The 23,241-nt window shown below is 58.7% G+C and overlaps 1 protein-coding gene across 3 annotated transcripts in view; it reads left to right on the top strand.

Annotated features, from left to right (window-relative positions):
* RIN3 (Ras and Rab interactor 3) overlaps positions 1–23,241 on the top strand; it is a 108,535-nt gene that overhangs the window by 61,159 nt on the left and 24,135 nt on the right. For all 3 annotated transcript variants that reach the window (XM_079127622.1, XM_079127624.1, XM_079127623.1), the window contains 3 exons: positions 5,503–5,575; positions 12,297–12,388; positions 19,603–21,084. In XM_079127622.1, coding sequence (XP_078983748.1) covers positions 5,503–5,575; positions 12,297–12,388; positions 19,603–21,084 — 1,647 coding nt within the window. The remainder of the gene's footprint in view (positions 1–5,502; positions 5,576–12,296; positions 12,389–19,602; positions 21,085–23,241) is intronic.

Below are 23,241 nucleotides of genomic sequence, written 5' to 3'. Positions count from 1 at the left end.
TCCCCACCGGGAGTGAAGAAGAGGTTGGGAACTTCAGAGGCATGAGGCGATGGGATTGGAGAAAGTCCTCAGGGTGGCACCCCTGGCTGAATCCTGGTGGCTTCTTAAAGAGACACGTGCATGTGCTCCCTGTTCCCCAGCTGGGACTCTGCCAGCAGGAAGGCCTCACCAGGTGCCGCCCCTTCACCTTGACCTCCAGAACCGTGAGCCACAGTAAGCCTCTTTATAGCGTACCCGTTCTGTGGTGGTGTGTTATTAGCAAAAGAAGATGGATCAGGATACTGGGGTTGGCAGTGGCAGAAGGGCAGATGTGGCTACAGAGGGGTGGCAGGCAGAAGCTTCGTGGGGACAATACTGGCAAAAATGGTGGCCCATGTGATCACACTGCAGAGGAGCATACATGTGCATGCTCACGTGCATGTGCAATTGTATGCATGCTACACTGGTGACGTCTGAATAAGCTCTGAGGATTGTACCAAGGTCGGTTTCCTGGGTTTGTACTCAATTATACACAATTACTCACCACGGGGAGGAACAGGAGGAAGGCTCACTGGACTTCCCTGTGCGCCGCTTTGCAACTTCCTGAGAATCTATAAGCAATTCAGAGTGAGGCATTTTATTTATAAAGAACTAGGTAAGGATTTGAGAACTGGCAATGGGCCAGACCATGCCGGGTGTTGGAGGTACCGTGGAGAAGAAAAAAGCACACACGGTCTCTGCCCTGGGCAGAGTGACGAAACAATTTCAAAAAAGAAAAAAGAGAACTTCTCACACCTGTCAGTTTCTCGGGAGTGTGCCATTCTGATGTTGAGGTCGTGAATTCCAGGAGCCAGGCTGCTTCCCCCATCCCGACTCAGCCTCGTTGGTCCTAGGGTGGCAGATCTAGGTCCCCCTGCCTGTGGCTGGAGGCAGTAATCCCCTCCCAGGGCACCTGCCTCAGCTGGCTGGGGCCGGTGCTCCAGCCTCACCCTCGGGAATGGGTTAGGTGGTACCTGGCACACTCCCACTGAGGCTTTCGGAGACCCTGGGATCACACGCAGGGTGGAGGGTCACAGGAGACCTGCTGGAGCTGCCGGCCCCTGGGTTGGGAGGGGCGGTTGGCATCCTCTGCCGCAGGCTGTTGGCAAGGGCAGAGGCAGACGCTGGGCATCTCTCAGACTTGGCCAAAAGGCAGAGTGGCAAAGCAAGGGGTGACGTGGTCCCCTTGGCAGCAGGTGGCACAGGGGCTTGTCAACCATGTCCTGTGAGGCTGAGCGGCTCCTGAGAGGACACTTGTCACGAGCAGCTGATGTGAGGCATGAGAGCCGGGCAGTTCCCCAGCGCTGGCTTACCACGCCACACTCACACCCCTGAGCTCACGCTGCTCGCAGCCTGACTCTAGCCTCACACCGACACCCCGGGCTCTCCAGGCGGCGTGTCTGAGGCCGGCCACCCAGAGTCCATCCACCTGGAGGGCGTGTGGAGGCCTCACCGCGGGGAGGCGGAGGCTGGCGGCCTTCTCCATCATCTTGTCGGGCTCGCGGCTCATCTCGGCTGGGTCTCAGCTCTCTGGTGTCCTCAGTTCTCTGACATCCGGTCCCCTGCTCTCTGACTGGTCTTCTAGTTCTTGTGTCGGCCGTGGCTTCATAAGGTGGACGGCACTGGGCGTCGGGTGGTTGTTCTAGACTGTCTCTCATTGGTCACAGCTTTTCAGGGTTACGTCACTGGGTTTTGCACAGTCACACATAACACCGTATCGTTCACATAACATTCCATATAGTAAAGCGAAGCAAAGCCAAGCCAGGTCGTCCCTCGTAACAGCTCTGGAACCCATTCGGCTCTAGAGGAAAGCCTTCGCCAGATCTCTGCAGGCAGAGTGGGTGCTCATTACAAAATTCCCAGGAAAACCTAGTGCAGGAAGGAAAATTGGCGGATCTTTGTGTTGTGTGTGTGTGTGTGTGTGTGTGTGTGTGTGTGTTTTCTTTTTAGATACCGTCTTTCTTTCAGATGTGTTTGTTTAATGTCTTTAATACGGTGCACTTTGCTTATTTGAAGTACGTCACCTGGTGGCTTTTGATGTACTCACAGAGTTACACAACCATCGCCAGTCAGTTTAAGAACATTTTTATCACCCCAAAGAAGGAGACCTGTGTCACATAATGGTGTGAGTGTACCTAATGCCACTGAACTGTACTCTTAAAATTGGCCCAAATGCTGAACATTACTCATAGTTCACTATAATTTAAAGCCCTTTAGTTACCACCCCTTATCTCCTCCCCCCAGCCCTAAGCAGCCCCATGTCCTTCTGTGCCTTTAGACCTGGTCCCCCCTCGACCTCAACACCAGAACCTGTTCTCCCCACTGTCCTTTGCAGGCCCTCTCTGGGCTCCACACAGGGGACAGGAAAAGTGAGACCCGGTCCCATCCTCTGCCAGTCCCCAGCCTCGCGGTCTGAGGAGCCGGCCCCGGGCTCCCCACTTACACACGCACTGCGGAACTTGCTGTGGGGACTGAGGCCCTGCCCGGCGCTTTCCAGAGGGAGAGGGCGGGATCCAGAAACGAAGGCCTTAGGGCAGAAGGTGGACCTAGAACTGAGCCAAAAAGCAGAGAAGGGCAGAGAAACAGCAGGAGCCCAGGCGAAGGAGGAGAGGGTCCAGCCCAGGGCAAGGTGTCCAAGCTGGAGCCAGATGGGAGGCAATGGCGCCCACCTGCAACCCTCTCACACGAGGTCCTCCACTCCAAACCACGGCTGGAGGCATTACTGCCGATGGAGCGCGGGCTGTTCCCAGCAGCTCCTGGGGATGCGTTAGGTCATGCCTATGAGGTGGCGTATTAGATTCCCAGGACTGCTGTGACAAAGGACTGCAAACTGGGTGACCTTAAACAGTGGATGTGTGTTCTTCTGCAGTTCTGGAAGCCAGAAATCTGAAACCAAGGCACCAACAGTGTTGGTTCCTTCTGGACCCCAGAGGGAAGGGCCATGAGCCACATGGTGGGTGGCTCCGCCAAGGACCTCTGCCCGTCTGGGGGCTCCCTCCCAGACACCCTTACTGTAAGCATCCTCCAGTCTCCCAAACTATGCCCCATGCACGCTCTGCTGGGTGCCAAGGGAGACCCCAAGATGCACAAGGCTCCACCCCAGCGTGCAGGAACTGCTGCTGTGTGGCCTTGGTGTGGACACTGTTTACATGGCCAGGCAGGGGCCTGGGGCTGGAGAAAAAGAGGTCTGATGGCAAAGAGTGGGGCCCAGAGAGCAACTGGCACCAAGTAAGTGCTCAGGAAACAATCAGGCATGTTCTCACTAATGTCATAGATGAGGAAACTGAGGCTGGGGTGTGGCTGGCCTGGGGTGGCACAGAGATGTTCTGAGCTGGGTCTGAACAGAACCTGGCGGCTCTGCTGCTGATCTTACAAACCTACAGTTCTTACACCAACACTGTGAGCGGGCCTCTGTGCCCAGAACCATGCCGGGCTACAAAAGCAAGTGAGCCCTGGTCTGCGCGTGAGAGCTGAGGCCAGAGCAGAGGGCTGGGCAACCAAGTCGAAAGCCATCGGACACTGCCGGTTTAGACAGGGGTGCAGGCTCTATGTAAAGTGCCAGGGGTCCCAGAAGTGGGGTGGCTGGCTCTGTCTTGGAGGTGTGATCAGTTCTGTGAAGGTCAGCCTTGGCTCACGGCCAGGGAGAGATGCTAACTGTGGGCCAAGCTGGGCGCATGAGGCGGGGCTTTTCAAAGTGGGCGTGACCCAGGCCCCTGGAGGGCTTCCTGAGGAGGGGCCTTCTCATCCCACCTTCCAGATGGAGCATCCTCTCCACCTCCTGCAGCTGCAGGGCGTCTTTTCACCCCAGCTTTCCCCAGCCACCATGGAGAGGATTGGTGAGGCACCAGATGCAGACACTAGGTGGTGCTGGGTCCCCTGGGGCCACCTCCACGTACCCAACAGTGAGAATTCACAAAGCGTGGAAATACCATGAGCTGGAGTTTCTCAGACTTAGGTCATCTGTAGTCATCCTTCAAAGCCTTCCTGTACCGTGCAGTTCTTGAAACTGTCTTTTTAAATGTTATGTCTAACCCAGTGGAAAAACATGATCTCTTTGCCATAAATAGATACGTGTAAATTTTTTTTTAATCATGTGAACTGCCCGGCCTGGTGGTACATACTTGTAAGCCCAGCTGCTTGGGAGGCTGAAGCAGGAAGATTGCAAATTTGAGGCCAGTCTCAGCAACTAAGTGAGGCCCTAAGCAACTTAGTGAGACTCTGTCTCAAAATAAAAAACAATAAGGCCTGGGGATGTGGCTCAGTGGTAAAGCACACCTGGGTTCAATCCCCAGTACCCACCTGCAAAATCTCAATCTGTTGGGAGTAGTGTTTAGTATATAGAAAGAAAGCAAATACAGAAATGAAGCCATTCAAACAGAATATGCTGGTGTGCGTCACCCATCACCATCTCTAGACCTCCCACAGCCTGCGTGCTATGCTGGGGTTCGAGAACCAGACTATAGACTGGCATCACCTGGATGTGTGTGTCCTTGGAAGGACTCCCCTTTGCAGGAGGAGGAGCTGAGGCCCTGAGAGGTAAAGGGACATGTGGAGCCGCAGTGTCAGGTCAGAGGCAGGCCTGCAAGCTGGGTCCTTCCCTCCATTTCACTGAAGCTGGAAGGGTCTTGGAATTGGAACTCGCACGTGACATTCATGTGTTCCTTCAACCCCACGGATGTCCAGAGAAGTTCACGTCACCGTGGAGCGTGTGGGGCACTGGGGTGGGTTAGGGGTTCCAGGGCCAGCGTTGCTGGCACCACCAGTGGCCCATGAGAACTCCAACCGCCCACTGAGCTTCCCTGGGCCCCCTGCCTATGGCTCGGAAGCAGGGCCTGACAGGGTCCCTGTTCTCCACAGGGATGTGGTCAGCCCATCCCCAGCTGCAGGCACCTCTGCCACACCCTGGCCCCTGTCCTGTTCCAATGTGATCACAGGCCAAGCGTTGCCATCCCTCTTCCCAGTCAGAGCTGTGAAATGCCCAGCTGGCCCTCGCCCTGGGCTACCTGTGCAGTCCAGTCAGGCTAGGCGGTAACAGGTGCTGGGGACCTCGGGTGGAAGGCCAGTGGCCCCACTTCAACACTCCTGGACCATGGCACCTCCCGGGGCAGAACTGGGCAGCGTCCCTCCCGCTCACCTAACCCCCCATGTCCTCAGTTGCCAGCTCGAGACCGTTCCTTGGCACGGCTCTCATCAATTACATGCTTAGTTCTGCTTTTGCAATCTAGAAACTTCTGTGTTATTTTGCCAAAAATGATGTGTGTATGTGTATTAACACCCGAACCCTTGAATCCCACCTCTCACGAAGGTCAGTTAGCAGCTGCTCTGTATGGAGCTGTCCGGCCAGGCACCCTGGGAGGCACCCGGACCCGCCACGAACATGGCAGCTGCGCACCAGCCCTCCCAGCCCTGGAGGAGCCGCCACCTCCGTCCCCCCTTATCTTCAGTGGATACTCACCTGGGCCTTTCTTTCTCCTCTCTCCCCAGTATTGTACCTGGAAGGCTCCGTGCTTGTGTTTGAGGACATCTTCAGACTGATTGCGTTCTACTGTGTCAGTAGGTGAGTAGACCTGGCCTCACACGGAGGTCGTGAGGAAGGTCTGTCCATCCCCATTTTAAGGGTAGAGTGTCACAATGTCCACCTGTTGCAACATCTGTCTGGTTGCCGGAGACAGCCCAGGCAGCCTTGGTGTAGATGTCGGACAGAGGGGGGATCAAGGGTGTGGCCCAGAGGATGCAGAGGGAGGGGACAGTCCCTAGGCTTTGCCCTGATAACCACACGGGGGGGTGTGAGCTCTGATGCTTTCTTGGACCAGTTGGTAAGAGCGCCCCTTACCACCCTTGTCCTTGGGTTCCCAACCCCCAGAGTCACCAGGGTCAGGGCAGCGTGGAGTCCTGCGTGGCCCCGACCCAGTAAGAGGGGCCACGGCCTCTGTGTAGGAGGGAGCATTGGTTCCTAAGCAGGTCAGCACCCTCAGTCCGGCTCCATCCGTTCAGAGCTGGTTTCAGATCACCGAGAACTTAAAGACACATTTGAGTGCTGCAAGCCAGGGGCTAAAGCTGCAGACCCGGACAGGGGCTGACTGGAGGCTGGGCTGGATTGGTGTCCGAAAGCAGCCTGCGACTCCAGGCTGTGTCCTGTGAAACCCGTGCTCAGCCTGTGCTCGACTGGCCCCACCCACCCGCTAGGACCTGTCCCTCTGGGCCGGCCCTGCCTATGCTGACCATAGTAGCTGGTGTGAACAGCTGCCACATGGGGGCGCTCGCCAGGCACCCAGCGCTGCACTGAGGGCATCTTAGACTGGTCTCTTACATCTTGCCAGGATCTCGAGGGGCCCCACGAGTGTTCCTCTTCCCCCCATTTCACAGCAGGGCAACCCCAGCCTCCGCCTGACCCCCTGGGCAGCTCCAGAGCAGACCTCGGGATGGTCCCACCTTAAGACAACAGAGCTGGGTGTTTACTCCCAAGCCTCCCTGCCAGTCCCCGGTAGGTTGGGGCTATTCTCAGGCAATCACGAGGCTCTGAAATGCCAGGGCTCAGGAGCCAACCCCATAGTGGCTGGCCCATAGGTGTGCAGAGCTGGTGAAAGGATCCCGGGCCGGGGAGGATCCCAGCAGGACTCCCAGCCCCAGTCACTGGGTCACATCTGGCTAGGTGCTGGGCAGCACTCACAGGCATCTTTCTACCCTACAACTGCAGTACTCCATGAGGCTAGTGGCTTCTGCTCAGGAGGGACAGCAGAGCAACTGGCACCAAGTAAGTGCTCAGGAAACAATCAGGCACGTTCTCACTAATGTCATAGATGAGGAAACTGAGGCTGGGGTGTGGCTGGCCTGGGGCGGCACAGAGACGTTCTGAGCTGGGTCTTAACAGAACCTGGCAGCTCCTGAGCCCAGCTGCTCCTGTGAACAGAACCTGCCGCATCAGGGTCATGGCGAAAGGACGCGTGTGCTTCTCCCCTGCAGCTTCTCCCTCCCTGCTGTGGAAGAGAGGCCATGGGAGGCCAGCAAGAAAGGCAGGAGGAGGCTTCTGGGCAGGGGAGACGGTGTGGCCAGGCCTGGCTGTGGGGGGCCGGGCCTCAGGAGGGATGCGGGTGATAAGGTGCCGGACAGGCTGCCAGTGCCAGGCCCCGGGTTGAGGGACTTCCTTCTGCAGGTGTGGGAGCCACGTTGCTGCCCACGGTCAGACCACCCTCGCGATGTAGCTGCCGTGAGCAGCCGGACGGACGCCAGGAGGGAGCGGAGGCAGCTAGGGGCCACTGCGGCCGTCGGGCCTGACAGGAGACGCTGACCAAGCGGGGCGGGCAGAGAGGAGGCCGAGGGGAGACCGGGAGATGCGGGGTTCCCTGGGTGCCAGCCACTCTGCTAAGCCCCTCACCAGGACACAGGCCTGATCCTCCTGGACAGAGGGCTCTTTGGCCTCAAGATGAGGGCGCCCTTATCCAGAATGGAGCAGAAAGGGAGGAGCCCCTCGGGCCTGCCTCCTAGGACAAGCCCAGCGGTGTGGCTAAGCAGCCACCATCCTCGCCGGGAGGAGAAGGGGCAGAGGAGGGCCGCTCGCTGGCCACCTTCGCCTTGGGAGAGAGCTGCTGTCCAACCTCTGGTGGACAAGCAGTCGCTCAGAAGTGCTGGGGCCCAGGATTTGAGCACGGCATCAGCAATTGGGGCTGGGGTCTCCTGGGACCAAGCCCTGAAATCCGCAGTCTGACTTTAGCCCAGGTAAGGAGCGTCGGCGCCAACGGACCTGGCGCGCTCAGGTGGCACTGAGAACCGAGCTCAGGTGGCTGGTGCTGGAAACCTCTAAGGGGCACAGCCCGTCCGGGGGCACGGCTGGCTGGTTCAGTGAGAGGGTAAACCCAACCAGGACGTCAGAGGCGCCTCGTCCAGTGGGGACAGGGCTCAGGAGTGCGCGAGGGAATGTGCGAGGGCGTGCAGGGTGGGGGACACGTTGCTTTGTGACGTCAAGTGTGCCCCCTACCCACGGTCCTGGTCAGATGTGAGAAGCGCCAGCTGGAACCAGGGTCTCCGTGGCCAGGTGTTGGCACCCAGAGGTGCACAAGCCGACCAGCACCATGTGGGGGACGTCCGGCCTTCATTCTGAAAATCCCGCCTTTCAGTTTCTATTTTCACGAGTGCCTCTTAGTGGACTCGCTAGTTTATGAGGAAACACACTCGCCCCTGGAAGTGTGCTTGTGCTGACCTTTTCTGACAGCCTTTGCCTTGAGGGTCCAGGACTCCCACCCACATCACCCCCACCCGAGGAAGTGTCCTCAGGACGCCCTCGGGAGCTGTTCAGAAAAGTGGACTCAGTGGCCGGAGGTGCAGCTCAGTGGCCAAGCGCTTGCCGAGCATGCGGAGGTCCTGGTGTGAGCCCTGGCACCACACCCACACCCACACCCACAGACACACACACACACACACACACATGCACACCCACCCACACACACACACACACGCACACACATATGCACACACACACATACACACACACCTACCACACACACACATATGCACACCCACACACACATGCACACCCACACACACATACATACACACATACACACACACCTACCACACCCACACACACACACACACACATACACACACCCCCACACATGCACACACCCACATACACACACACACACATACCCACACCCACACACATACACACACACAAACACACACACACCTACCACACCACACCCACACACATATACACACACACGCACACCCACACCCCCACACACATATACATACATGCATACCCACACCCCCCACACACACATACACACACACACACACACAAGCACACCCCTACACACACACACACACACCCCTGATGCTCGCACCCTCAGGCTCAGGTGTGGGAATCCTTGGGGAATTCCGATGCTGGCCATCTTCGGGGTCTAGGGCACAGCGGGGTCCCTCCAAAGGGTCTAGTCCTTTGGGTTTTCTATTGTCAATGAGTGTTCAGCTGGACACCTGCTGCCTCCAGCATCCTGTCTGCAGGACTTTCCTGGAACTTTCCAAGGCCAGAGGACTTAGATTTGGGGTGAACACACCGGGCATCTTGTCTGAGTCAGGCTGCCCTTCCCTGCCACGCCCTGCTAAGGGTGCCCCAGGCAGCTTCAGGTACCACCCAGACCCCAGCGGGGCAATGTGACCTTCACCCCTGGGGCCAAGGTGGCAGATTGGGGTCTGGTCAGAATTGGGGAGGGAGGAGCCTGCTGTCCTGTTAGCCTGGGCCATTTCTGTTGAAGTGTGAATTGGTACAGGCTTGAGGAAAGGAGTCAGTTTAGCAAATGCTGTGTTTCCTTAAATGCACATGTGTGGCCAGCAGGCCCACCCCCGGGGGTCTACCAACAGAAGCACTAACCTTGGGCAGAACGGTCATGTGTGAGGTTGTTCTTCCCTGGATTGCATGATGCTTCAAAAATTTGGAAATCATTTTCATGCTAAAAGCCATCGGAGTCTGGGGACTGTGAGCTGGATCCTGGAGCCAGTCTGCCTGCATTCAAGTTCAGGTATTGTCACTCACAAGTTGTGGGATGGTGGCAAGGACTAAGCCTTTCTGGGCCTCAGTCTTCTTAGCTATGAAATGGGTATAGGGAGCCACTTCATGGAGCTGTTGAGAATATTTGAAGAACTAATCTACGTAAAGTGCTTAGAACAGACCAGGGTGCAGAGCAAGTGCAGTGTTAGCATTAATGAGAGATTTAAAAAGTAAAAGCTTAGATGTCCGTCAAAAGAGGAAAATACCAATCACCATATTGGAATACTCTACAGCACAAAAATGAAAGGTCAGTATACCTATATGGACTTGTGAAATATTTTCTTGCTATAGCTTTGTCATTGTAAAAGAGAGCTTCAGAGAAATATGTATAACAATGCCATTTTTTATTTAGAATTTACACACGTGCGCATGTGTAAATGCACAGAGAAGGGCAGAGGAGGGCACAGGTTGCACCAAGTGTTGATATTGAGACTGATGAGAGGATGTCCTGCTCATTTTACTGGAAACACTTTGGTATTATTTAACTTTTAACTGTTACAATGAATACGTTTCCTTCCTAATTTAAAAAAAAAAAAAAATCTAGGTCAGGGGTGTAGCTCGGGGATGGAGTATTTGCTTGGCAGGAGCAGGGCTCTGGTTCTGTCCCTTGCACTGCAGGACAAAACCAAAACCTAACATTTTAAAAAATGAGAATTGAGCCAGGCGAGATTCACACACCTGTAATCCCAGCACTTGGGGGCCGAGGCAGGAGGATTGCAAGTTAGAGGCCAACCTCAGCAACTTAATATCCTGTCTCAAATTTTAAAAAATAAAAAAGGCTGGGGCTGTAGCTCAGTGATAGAGCATCCTTGGGTTCCATCCCCAGTACTGCCAGAAATGAACATATATATACATATACAGCAGTCCCTGCCTCACGGGATTGCATAAAGATGAGGTGGGATAACACACGAAAGCGCCATAAATGATAGGTCCTTTTCTCCAAAAAAAAGATGTGATAAAGATGTGTAAAAAGATGTGACTTGAAGGCTGTGCCCTGGCTGGGTGGTTTGGGGCAAGTCTCTCAACCTCTCTGAGCCTCTGCATCCTCAGCTGCCACAGGTGCCAGTGCCTTCCTGTCGGGTCACTGTGGCATGGTATAACAGTGCCATTGAGTATGGGGCTGCCAGGCGCCTGCCCTCAGTGGACGCCCAGCAGACGCTGCATCTGCCTGTGCTCCTCCTAGGGTGGGACCGGGTGCCCAGGGCGGTGCCGGGTTGGGTGGTCTGGCGGAAGCAGAGGGATCAAACCCTCGAGGGCCAGTCGCGGGGGGAGGAAGAGGCCCTGTGTGGCCTCGAAGGACATGTGGAATCTGAGATGTGGGTGGCGGGACCGCTGGCCACTCCCGAGCTCAGAAGTGGGAAGCAGCCAGACGCCTCGCTGCGGCCCCAGGCGCTGGTATCCTGGGAGGCGGCCGGGGTCCCCGCACGCGGGGAGCCAGCTGGAGAAGCGGGCGGGGACCCAGCGGGAGGCCCCGGGCGCGAGGCTCAAGGCACCGCTGCCACCGGGCAGCCGACGAGCCGGGTGACCTCTGCTGACCGCCTGGTAGACACACTGCGGGCGATAGTGACGCCACCGGGCCTGCGGGATCCAGAATGGGCCTCAGACCGGGGCCCCAGTGGCCTCGGGCTCCTGGGAGGGGCACGCCAGGTGACAGTGAAGGAGCTGCAAGGATCGGCTGGCGGCCTGTCCCGCGGGACGCACCATGACCTCGAGGGAGGGCCGCCCATCCACAGCATGGACTCCCCACGCAAGGGCTTCTGGGGCGGGGCCATGCCCGCCGGGCAGGCGCAGGGGTGACTGGGGACCTGCCACCCCTCCCCGTCTCTGTGGCCTCTCTCCCGTTCAGTTCCTGAGTTTGGATGGGACCCAGGACGGACACCTTGCCGTGGGGGGACCTGAGCAGCTGCCCCACCCTGCCAGGAGCCACCAGGAGACTCTCGGTGGACAAGGGAGGAAGGGATTTCAGTGAGGGCGGGCAGGGCTTGAGCAAGGATGGGGAGCAGGGGCTGACCATACCAGCGGCTGCCGGTGTCCAGGTCCTGTTCCTTCCTCAGTTCCCATCTTCCTGGGGAGGAAACGGCCTCAGAGGCCAGGGCAGCGGCGGGACATCAGGAGGAGCAGGAGATGCTCTGGAGAGAGGCCCGTCGGGCCCAGGGCCACAGAGGCAGGTGCAGAGGTGGGACCACCCCGCCTGGCCCCGGCAGTGCCACAGCCCCCGCCCTGACCCTGGGGGACAGCCCTGGGCTGAAGGCAGCAGTGTGGGGTCCACCTTGCGACCTCCACATCCTTTTCCCTCTCCAGGCCTCGGTCTCCCCATCTGTCTGGTTCACTTCTGGAGATCTCTGGTGGATTCCCCTTTCGGACTACGGCCGTGGGAGAGCCGAGCGCTGGGCGAGGCCTCTGGCTGTGCCCACAGCGTGACCCCAGTGGGTGGGTCGTCCCTTTCCCCTGAGTGGCCCCTTCAGAGGAGTCTAGATCCAGAAAAGCAGAGAGAAGCTGCCCCCCCGGGGCTCTCCCACACCTCCAGGTCCTGGTGCTGGCTGGGACCTGGCTCTGACTGGACGTCCCCTCGGCCTCAGCCTGTCCCTCGGCTCAGGGAGGTTTCCATTCTGTATGGAGAACCCAGCAGCCGTGGGACGCAGGGCTCCTCCTACGTGGACAGCAGGTGTGGCTGAGAAAGCTGGGGGCCCTCTCCCCAGAGGTGACCTGCGCCCTCCTGTCTCCACAGAGATTTACTGCCCTTCCCACTGCGGCTGCCCCAGGCCATCCTTGAGGCCAGCAGCTTCACGGACCTCGAGACCATCTCCAACCTGGGCCTGGGTAAGTCCTCCCCACGGGACCAGGGAGCAGGTGGGACAGGAGGACATGGGCCTGAGGATGTCCCTCAAGGCCCCTCGGTGAGACCACACTGGACCTGGAGTCCCCACTCGTGGGACCACCCCCCATCCGGACCACCCAGCCCCCATAGCAGAGAGTCTCCAGTTTCCATGACAGTTGGCCAGGAAAGCCCAGCGCACAGCCTGAGAGGCTGGCCACATCAGGCCACAGCCCCAGGAGAGTTGAGCCAACACCAAGGCCTTTCTGAGTGGTGGCCACATAGTTGGCCCAGCCATCACCGGGCCCTGGCCTCTGACCGCAGCATCTGGCATCTCTTGTACTGCCGTCCAGAGGCTTCTTTGAGTGGTGGACAGCAGCCTGGCCTGGGAACGCAGGGCTGTCTGGTCTGACCCCAGGTCTGGCCCCTCCTCCCTCACACCGGACCTGCCCTGTCATTGGACTGATGTCCAGTCAGCGTCAACTGTGTCCCTGTCTCTCTAGCTGCCTTGACTCATCCCAGTTCCAAGCAGCCTGATAAAGACCGAAGTCATCATTCCCGTTTTTATGGCAGAGAAGACTCCGGCTCCAGAGGTCACAGGCACATCCAGTGTCACACCCGTGGTGGAGGAGGGGCCTGAACCCGGCACCTCCCTCCCTCTCGTACTGCCGGCCACTCTCCGGGCTCGCCAGGCAGAGTCACCCGGTTTATCAGTTGACACTGGAAATCGGCCCTGAAGTCCACGCCTGCCCCCGCCCCCACAGGTGTCTGTTGTTGAACTTTTGCCCTCCCAGGAGCTTGGACGTGGGACAGATGACAGTTTTGCAATTCGCACAGTCCAAAGGACCTACCGAGGCCTCGAGCGGCATCGTCGATGCTTTCTGACCACTGCCGCGCACTGGCTCTGTGTCATCCTTGCGTATTTTAAAGATAGAAGGGCAGCTTTGAGCCTAGCTGAGACCCTTGCCCCTGGTGGCCCGGGAAGGAAAGAGCAGAGCTGGGTGGCCCTGGGAGCTCTGTGCCCCTGTCACGGTGCCCCTCACCACCTCCTCAGTGGCCACGTTGGAGCGGCATGGCCTCGTTCAGGGTTCACTTGCTGCCCCGTGACCCCACTGTGGGTTCAGGCGGGCGTCCTGGGGCCTGCGCGCCTGGGACTCCCTGCAGTTCCTCTCTACCTGCAAGAGCCTGGTTGCCCCAGGCCTTCGGAACACGCTGGATTTGAAGCAAGCTGCTCCTCTTGGGAGGACCACGTTCCCGCTGGTGCGGATGAGTGTCTCCTGGCAGCATGTGGGAGTGGGGGGCGGGGGCCCAGCGGAGGCCAAGGGCAGCCCAGGTGCCCTGGGCACTTGCTTCCTGGAGGACAGGAGTTACGTGAAACCCGAGTTACGTGTTGCAGCTTAGGACCTGAAGGGCTCTGTTCTGACCTGGTGTCCCCAAGTGCTGAAGGACATAGTATCCCCACATGCTGAAAGCTGGCCCAGATTCAGAGCCAAGGAAAGGCTGATTTTCCAGTCTGTGCCCTGAGTGGAAGGGAAGCCAGAGCGTCCTGGTGTCAGGGCTGGCCCTGGCTCTGGCCCACGCAGGCTCGAGCCTCACCAGCCCTCACGGGTGGCAGGGTTGACAAATATGCAGAGCATGCATCTGCTAAGGGCCAGGCACCCTGGGGGGTTGTGCCAAGCATGTCATACATTATTCTAGACAAGGAACTCTCACAGCAGAGAACCAAAACCCACTAGCATGGATAAAAAGAGAGAGGGATCCCATGGAATCACCAAGAAATGAAAATGGAGAGTCATCTGGGCTTGGGGACAACAGCCACAGCCCTTGCTCTCTGCATATGGCCCACTGGTCTGCTCAGTCTGCTCCTTGGCTCCTCTGACTGGCCAGGCCCCGACCCCAGCCCCATCTGGCCAGTGCTCTTCATGCAGATTCTCCAGGGAGAACTCAGATGACCAGTGGCCAGCCACTTGATGTGAAGGGAAGAAGGGGACAGTTCCCCTGGTACAGTCAGCACTTCAGGGAAAATCAAAAAGACAGTGGGAGGCCTATTCGCTGACAGAGGCGCACACATACGTTATTTCATTCGTTCACACGAAAACCCATTTTGCCCGTGAGGCAATGGACACTCCAAGAGTCTACAGGGCTGCTTCATCTGGGAAAAGAAGGGAGAACCTGGCTACGGCTTGGGTGAACCTTGACGCCATTGTGCCGAATGAAGGAAGCAGGACGCGGCGGCCTGTGTCTGGCTCTGCTCTGTGAAGTGTTCGGGACGGGCAAACCCACAGGGACAGGAGCAGCTCTGTGGCTGCCAGAGGAGGGGGACTGAGTGCTGGCGAGTGGGGGGCTCCTTGGGGGGTGGTTAAAATGCTCTAAGATGAATTGTGGTCTGAAAGCCACTGGGGAGGGAGTTCTTTTTAATCAACGACTTTTGTGAATGACCCTTCAGTAAAGCCCTTAAGGAGAGACATGATATCCACAGAAGGTCTCCACGCCCGGACGAGGCAGGAGCTGGACTCACCCAGGGCTTTCTGAGCAGGACCTCAAGCTGTGTCTGACCCCTGCCATCCGTCCCCGCCAGGCCTGCTCGCCCTCCACTCCTCAGCACTGCCCTCCCTGGCTTTGCCCCAGCAGAAATCAACATGGTGGCCTGTGCAGAAGGGCCTGGATGTGGCACCGGGAGGGAGAGAGGTGAGCCCAGCCCTCTGCATCAGATCCTGTCCACGCTGCCTTCTTACTCCATCACTGTCCCATGACAAAAGTCGAGCATGCTGTGCTTGCTTTTAACAGACAACCCCAGGTAAATCTGACAACGAGACCTTTCAACTGTTGCAGAAAGTACGGGTTCGCGTCTTGCCTTTTGATTTTGTTTTGTTGGAACGTACTTGTGACTTTCAGGTTCACTCTTTTCCTAGCAGCCTGTGTCAGGGAGTGTTCAGTTCAGGGTAGAGATCTGCTGGACTTTCAGCTCACCTAGTGATCTTGAGATTATAGGTTTTTAGGCAAATGTCTTTCTTGTCCTTAGTATCGGTGATTTTCTCTCTTTGGCATTTGACTCATTTATTTAGATGGGTAGAGAGAGCTCTGCTGTTTCGACAGGGATGATGTGACTGAAATAGAGCTATTTGCTGGCAGGCTCAGCTTCATGGGATGGCTCAGAATGTTCGTTCATGAGTGGACATGAGGAAGTCCAAGTTTGGACTTGGAAAAGCCAGCGTTCGACAGTGCAGGCTATATAAGGTGTAACCTTGGACTTCAAGAGCTCCAGGTTAGCTGGGGCCACAGAACTCACACAGGGAGTAACTCAGCACTGAACTCTACACAGTGATTCTAAGTGCAAAAGGAACTCAGGGAATAAGGGTTAGAGGCAGTGGTTCTCAAACATATTTGCAATATATATGCTTAATACTTAAAAATATGCTCAGGAGAAGCATTCTGTTCTACAGCTCTCCAAGCTGGCTTTTAACCTGCTTTTTCCTTTGCATAATACAATGAGAATTTTCCTAGTCGTTAAAGATTCTTTGGAAACTTTAATGACTATCCTACCACCCATCTTTGGGAGGCCCCCAAAATATGCATTCCCTGAACTCACTGGACTTTGGGGCTGTTTCGATGGCGTCTGGGGTGCACTGCTGCATTTATTCATCTCCTTCTGTCCTGCTGCTTGCTCAGGGGTCCCTGGGGGTGAAGCCTTAGTTTCTGGCACAGCCAGCCCCTCTGAGAAGTATGGATACCTCACAAGAGCTGTCCCCTGCCAAGGCTCAGGAGGCCTCAGGCCAGCAAAATGGTGGCCTCAGCTGGAGGGCTGAACAGAGGCAGCAGGGGATGGGCCCTTTCTGGAACTTGGGCAGCTGAGCCAAAGCTTGGCGCAGTGCCAGGGTACTGGCACACACAGTGCTGCCAACCACTAGGACTGCATGACATGATGTTCCTCTTCTCTGGCCTTGGCATTTTGCAGGTTGCAGAGAAAGTTACTACTTCTTTTTTTTTTTTTTTTTTTTTCTTTTTGAGCATAAACCCCTGCTGCGCTTCCCTAGCAGGGTCCAGATCTTACAGTGCCGCTCCCAGCTTCCTGCCTCTCCTGGAGTGACAATGGCTTGGAGGCCTATGCCCTGCCGTTTGCAACCACCAGGCCTGCCTGGGGCAGGAGAGCAGCCCCTTGGGCCCCAGCCCCTCCCCTGAAGCCCTGCTGGAATCCAGGTGAACCCTGGGAAGCGTGTTCTGTACACTCCGGGCCCTTCTTTTGGCCTCCCTCCCCCACCATCTCACCTCCTCATCCCCTATACCTCAGGCCGTCCCCACCTTGCCATCAGAGCCGACCCTGCCTGCATCCCCTCCCTCTGGACCCTGCCTCCACTCTGGCTGAGCTAGACCCCTTGCGTGCTTGGGCCGAGGCTGGGCCCTTGCTCTGCTCTGTGCTGAGCCCTGCCTTGGGCACTGGAGGTGGGCAGGTGGGCCAGGTGTCGGTGCTGCCTTCTCAGAGTCTGGGGGGCACCAGGCAAGAGTAGAACCGCAGCTTCATTGGTCACTGCAGAGCACACGCCAGAGCTGGGAGACACAGGAGCCAGGGTGAGGCTTGAATGCATCCGGAAGCCTCCACCAAATAGGTGCCTTGTGACCTGAGCAGTGAAGGATGAGCAAGGGCTCGTCAGGTGGAGAGAGCAGCAACGGAATTCCAAGCAGCATAGGAACAGAATTGGCCAAGACCTGTGGGTCCATATGTGGCCTGTCCATGACACTCTAGTAGATGGAGTGGGGTGAAGACCCAGCACTTAATTCCAGAAGAGAGGTACAGGGGCCAGAACCACAACCCACTCGCAGGGCTTGAGGGATCTCGGTAAGCAACGATGGGAGGGTCCAGGTCCTGGCCCGCAGTTCTGGGCATTGTCTAGCCCACATCCACCTTCACCAAAGGAAGGGTCTTGGGGGACCTTGGGCTGCTGCCCCAGTTACCTTTGAGTCAGGCTGGCCACCTGCTGCTTGGCCCTGGGGGAAACTTCCAAGGAGACCCCTCTATTGGGCTTGTGCAGAAGTACTCACCCCACGGGGCCAGAGCATCCATGTGCTCAACACAAGGCACCCGGAGAGTGAGTCCACTGAGCAGGGGTCAGCAGCTGCCCAGGAAAGCAGAGCAAGAACCCGGTAGTCATGGAGGGTAGCTGGCCCCGGTCACGGGACAGCCTGCTGTGGACGCACATATCCTATGGCCATGATGTGCAGAGCATTGCATGTTGGAGAGACACATGGAAGTCTGTCATCTTGTTATTGTGGTGACTGCTGGCCTTCTTGGCTGGTGGACAGACACAGGGTCTCTGCCCGGGGCAGGGCTGAGTGGAGGACTCCTCTCCCATCCAGTAAGTGGTGCCCACGCCTGGGCGGAGGCAGCTGACTTCTGGTCCTGGAGAGCACGCTGCTCACCTTGACCCTGACCAGCAAGATGGTCAGTGCCCATGTCCCTGACATGCCCATATCTTAAAGCAGGCACACAGGGTGCCCCCTCCCCCACCCGCCGTCCTGCGATGTGTCCTTGCAGTCGTGTCAAGAGCCTGTTGTGCTCTTACCACATCCCCAGCTCTGGGGTGCAAGCACTTGCCACTCACCAGCACTGGGAGAGCATCGGGGAAGGGGAAGTGTTGCAAGTTCCTATGAAGAAAGGCTATGTGACAGGGCGGCTGAACAGGAGCCGCGGAGCTGGCCGACCCCATTCCCATCCCAGTTCCCTCACTCACCAACCCTCTGACCTCAGGCAAGAGCTCTGGTCTGAGTTTCTCATCTTCATCTGTAAAATGGGAACAAGGCCTATGAGCAGGGAGGGGGATCCAGGGAAAGCCAGCCGCCCCCTCCGGCGCAGCACCAGCTCTGGGCGCATCTGCCTCTTCATTCCCCGTGGGGTTGTGATGCGTGGTTTTCTTTCTTTCTTTCTTTTCCTTTTTTAACATTAAACTTATTTAACTGACACATAAAAGCGTAAAAATTGTACCTATCAGTGGGGTACCACGCAATGCTTCAGCTACACAGCTATCTACTGTGTAAGGTTTAAATCAGATGAAACATACCTGTTTCCTCGTGGATCATTTCTTTATGGTGAAAACTCAAATTCCTTGCTAGCTTTTTGGAATATACTTCCATCATCATTATCTGTCACCCTGCGGTTCTGCAGTAGCACACCAGAACTTCCACGCCTGGCTTTCTTCCTAATGAATCCCTCCCAGAAGCAAGATGCCCGTGCAAGTCCAGCCCAGCATTCACGAGGAATTCTGCTCTGCCTGGCCGACCCCCTGACCCCTTGTCTGCTCCTACAGTTTGCAGGGTGAACAGGACCAGAGCTCCACCCAAGCCCTCCAGGAGGAACAGCTTGAGTGAGATCAGAATGACTTGTCCACTACCTGAAATAGTTCTCAAGATGTGTCCCCGAGCCCTTCTGGGGAGAGTTCTGAGCGTTCCTGGACACTTGTCAGGGTGTGGCACCCAGAGGTCAAGAACTCCCCAGCCAGGCCTGCCTAGATGGCGGCAGGTGCTGGAGGAACCCACGGGGCCTCGCCAGTCCAGTGGTGCTGGGCTCAGCACAGAAGCCTCTGCCAGCCGGCCGAACTGCTCCCTGCCAGGCCTCGTCCCAGCTTCTGGGTTAACTTCAAGATCCCCAAGTCGGGCGGGTTTGCAGCCTCAGGCCCTCCCCCATGAGCTGAGCCTGATTCCGTGGGCAAGATCCCTGGGTTCACTCTTCCCAAGTCTATCAACCACAGTGGCCGAAACAGGCCAGGTCCTCTCCCAGGACCTCCTGTGCTCCCAGGACGTGGCTCCTGCTGAGATCCACTTTAGAGGTGACTAGGTGGAGGCCCCAGAGAGCCAGCGACCTGCCCCAGAGCTCCCAGCTGGGCACCCGCAGGGACTCCAGGCCCTCTGCCCATCGTCTGCACCACACGCTGTGAACGTGGCCATTGTCACCCCCACCTGGGTCATGCTGCCCTCTGTGTGGGCTGTTAGGGGACGGAACTGAAGCTGGGCCTGTCACCTCCCCCCAGCCCCACCCAGCCCCGCTGGGGAGGGTAGCGTGGGGCTTCCCCTCTGAGGCAGGAAGTGGTGGGAGAAGCTTGAGTCCAGGAGAGGAAGAAGCCAGTCCCCGCGAAGCGGCAGCTTTGATGGCCTCTGAGCCCTGCCCCCCGCGCCCGCAAATGCCACCCGCCCAGAGCCCTGACGGCCTCCCCCTCTCTGCTTCCCACAGGCTTCTGGGACTCCTCGCTGAACCCCAGGCGAGGACGCAGGAGCCCCGCCGAGCCCCCCAGAGAGCCGGCCCCCGGGGCCCCCGCAGCCCCCAGCCTCAGGTCTCCGGCCCGCTACGAGAACTGTTCCTGCGAAATCGAGCTGTCCTCGGGGAGCGACCGACTGTGGCTGGTGAACCCCATGTTCATCGAGGACTGCGGCAGCACCCTGCCCACCGACCTGCCGCCGGGCAGCTGCCCCTCGCGCCCTCTGCCTGGCACCCCTGACGCCGCCTCGCCCACCTCCAAGTGGGCCCCGTGCCGCCCGCCGCCCCCACCCCCCACGGGCCCAGCCCGGCCACCTGCACTCCCAGGCCCTGCCTGTCCCGTGCCCGGTTCTCCCGCAGCACCAGCCCCCCACCCTGCACCTCAGCCCCCAGGCCCCCCGGACCATCCCAGCCAGCCGCCTATGGCTGCCTGCGAGAGGCTCCCACGGCCTGCGGCCAGCCTGGGCCCCCTCAGGGAGGAAGAGGCGAAGCCGAGGACAGCCCCCAGCCCCTTGCAGCCGGCCCAGGCCCCTCCGCTGCCCCTGAAGAAGAGCCTCCCGGCTGCCCCTCCCAGACGGCGCATCTCTGAGCGGGCATCCCTGGAAGGCCAGAGTGCAGGGCTGGTGGCAGAGGGTGACCCGCCAGGCCTCTCCAGGGCAGCCCCACTCAGCCCACCTCCCCAGGGGACATCAGACAGCCCTGGAGACAGGCCTCCGAGGACCACAGAGCAAGGCCAAGAGGCAGAAGCCAAAGCCAGTGAGCCGGGCAGCAAGCCAGAACCTCCCAGGAAGGCCCGACAACCCCCGGTCCCGCCCCCCAGGAAGAAACGCATCTCCAGGCAGCTGGCCTCAGGCCTCCCAAGTCCCCTGGAGAGTGCGGAGCATCCCTCGCAGGAGGCGGCCCCGGAAAAACCCACGCCCAGTGCCCCCAGAGAAGGCCAGGGTCTGGCCCCGCCGGCTGGGACACAGCACCTCCATGTCCAGACCAGCGCCTGTCCCCAGAGTCCTTCAGAGTTCAAGGGCTCCCTGGCCTCCCTCTCGGAGAACCCCGGGACGCCTGCTTCGGCCGCCGACCAGGACTCCTACTCCACCAGCAGCGCCGAGGAGGAGCTGGAGTTCGGCAGCCCCAGCGTGAAGAAGAAGCCCTCCATGATCCTGGACAAGGCCCGGCACCGGCTGAGCTTCGCCAGCTTCACCAGCGTCTTCCACGCCTTCCTGTCCAGCGACCGCAAGCTGTACAAGAAGGTGGTGGAGCTGGCGCAGGACAAGGGCTCGTACTTCGGCAGCCTGGTGCAGGACTACAAGGTGTACAGCCTGGAGATGATGGCGCGCCAGACCTCCAGCACCGAGATGCTGCAGGAGATCCGCACCATGATGACGCAGCTCAAGAGCTACCTGCTGCAGAGCACCGAGCTCAAGGCCCTGGTGGACCCCAGCCTGCACTCCGAGGAGCAGCTCGGTCAGTGCTCGGGCGGGGCTGGGAGCTGGCGGGAGAGGGGAAGGATGGTGTGGCACGGAGACTCCAGGGCCCTCAGGACAGAGGCCTGTGTAGGGGGCACACTCGGGTCCACCCCTTTCCTGGGTGCGGGCACCTGTCTGCAGCCACTGCTCGGAGTGGCTCCTAGTGGCATCCACCCACCACCTTTTCCAGAGCACCGGCCCACAGCCGCATAGGGGTCATACGGCCTGTCCCCTCCTGCCATCAGCAGCCAACAGCCATTATCCGCCACGGGGGGAGCACTGGGCCCTTCCCTTGGGCAGGACCACCGTGCAGTGCTGTCGAGGCCCCCAGGCACCCTGTGGGCTCAGGCTAGGGCTGAGACCTCGTCCTCTCTGCCCCGCTTCCTTCTGTCCCACAGCACATCTTGTGTGCCCAGATCCCTCTCTTGGGCTCTGCTTCTAGGGCACCAGCCCGAGACAGCTCACTGCTCTCAACACCCCCCGCCTCCCAGCCCCACCAGCCTCTAGTCCAGGAGCTATCAGACCTTCTGTTGACTGTGACTCGCAGTGAGAAATACATGTGTCTTCCCAGTCAACCCCACCTCTGCGTCAATACTGGAAACATTCGGTCAGATCACACTGCTGGGACAAAGCTATTGTCAGAACATCAGGCTGCTGGTAAACTAGCTGGTCATGGTCACTTTCCAAGCCATCCAAGCGTCACCTCCCCCAGGTGCCGCGGCCCTCTCCACCCCCTCCAGTAATGGAAGGGTCAGAACTGGGCACCAGAAGGGGCACAGGGGACTCTGTGGCACAGTCGATGCATTGTGAGGGTGTCTTGATAACGAAGCCCAAGCTGGAGACCTCCTGGGAGGCTGGCTTTGCTGGCCGACTCCTGGGAACTGATACATTCTCCAGGCCACAGACTGGGGCCTTGCCAGCGTGGGAGGTGGAAGTCAGGTTGTCACCATGTTTACACTTGCCCAGGGGCCCTGGGGGAAGGGTCGCTCGGGCAGGAGGCTCTGGGCAGCCTGGGCAAGGCCCCCTATGGCAGCCTCGCAGAAAAGCCAGGAGCCTCTCCTGCCCTCAAGGAGCTTGCAGGCCAGCAGGTTGGCCGTCCATCAGCAGAAAACCTGAGGAATGGGTAGAGGAAGCTGACACAGGAATATGGCAGGCAGGGGACAGGAGGCACCAGGGAGGCAGGTCACACAGGACCTGGACGCCTCCCGAGGACTCGGCTTCCGCCAGAGAGGCATCTGCCGCAGGGTCAAAGCTGGGAGCGACGTGGTCTCACACACACCACATCGCTGTGGCCCTCGTGCCCAATGAGAGCAGAGCTGCTGGCTCCAAGGCTACTGTCACTGTCCAGGTGCACACTGAGGGTGGCCAGGAGCGGGCAGGGCCTGGGCAGGTGGAGCAGGAGCCTGGATTTGGCTCTGCTGTGAAAGGGGAGCAGGACCAGCTGACTTGGGGAGTGGGTACAAGGCAGGAGGAGGGTAGAGAGCACACTGGCACCCCTGGGGGCTGCTTCCTGTGCAGGCAGGAGAAATCCAGGAGCCCAGTGTGGGACATGCTACCTTGGAGACGCTTATTGTCCAAGGGCGGGTGCCGCAGAGGCCCTGGAGCGCTGAATCTGCAGCTCTGGGGAGAAGTGTGGGTTGAAGATACATGTTTAGGAACCGTCAGCATAGAAAGAGCCAGGCGGCTGGTGAAATCACCCCAGGTCTGAGAACGGGCCCCAGGCTGTGTGCTGACCAGGAGGACGGGAAGGGTGCCCACCCAGAGGTCAGGGGGAGGAGGGGGAGGGGGAGGAGGGGGAAAAGGGAAGGAGGAGGAGGAGGAGGGTGCTCAGCTGTGGAGAAATGGTGGGGCTTCCTTCCTGGGAGGGACAGCCAGGTGACAGGCGGAGAGGTGGGGCAGGAGGATGGCAAGGGCCCCTGGAGCCAGGCTGTGACATCAGGCCAAGGTCCAGCCTGAAGGGCATGTGCCCCGAGGGCGGTGTGGAGGGCACAGAGGAGGAGATGAAGTGGGAGGCGAGTCAGGGCTGACCCAGGGGCTGGGGCTGGGCCAGCAGCCTGCACGCCAGGCCCTGAGGAAGCCGCTGGGATGTGATGACCCTGGATGCCGGTCCCCGGGGCTCCTGTGCCTTGGGGTCCGCAATGTGGCTTTCTGCCGA

The sequence above is a fragment of the Sciurus vulgaris genome (genome assembly GCF_902686455.1).
Source record: "Sciurus vulgaris genome assembly, chromosome: 2".
NCBI lineage: Eukaryota > Metazoa > Chordata > Mammalia > Rodentia > Sciuridae > Sciurus > Sciurus vulgaris.
The sequence above is the reverse complement of the archived record's forward strand: the minus strand, read 5'-3'. Positions and strand labels throughout refer to the sequence as shown.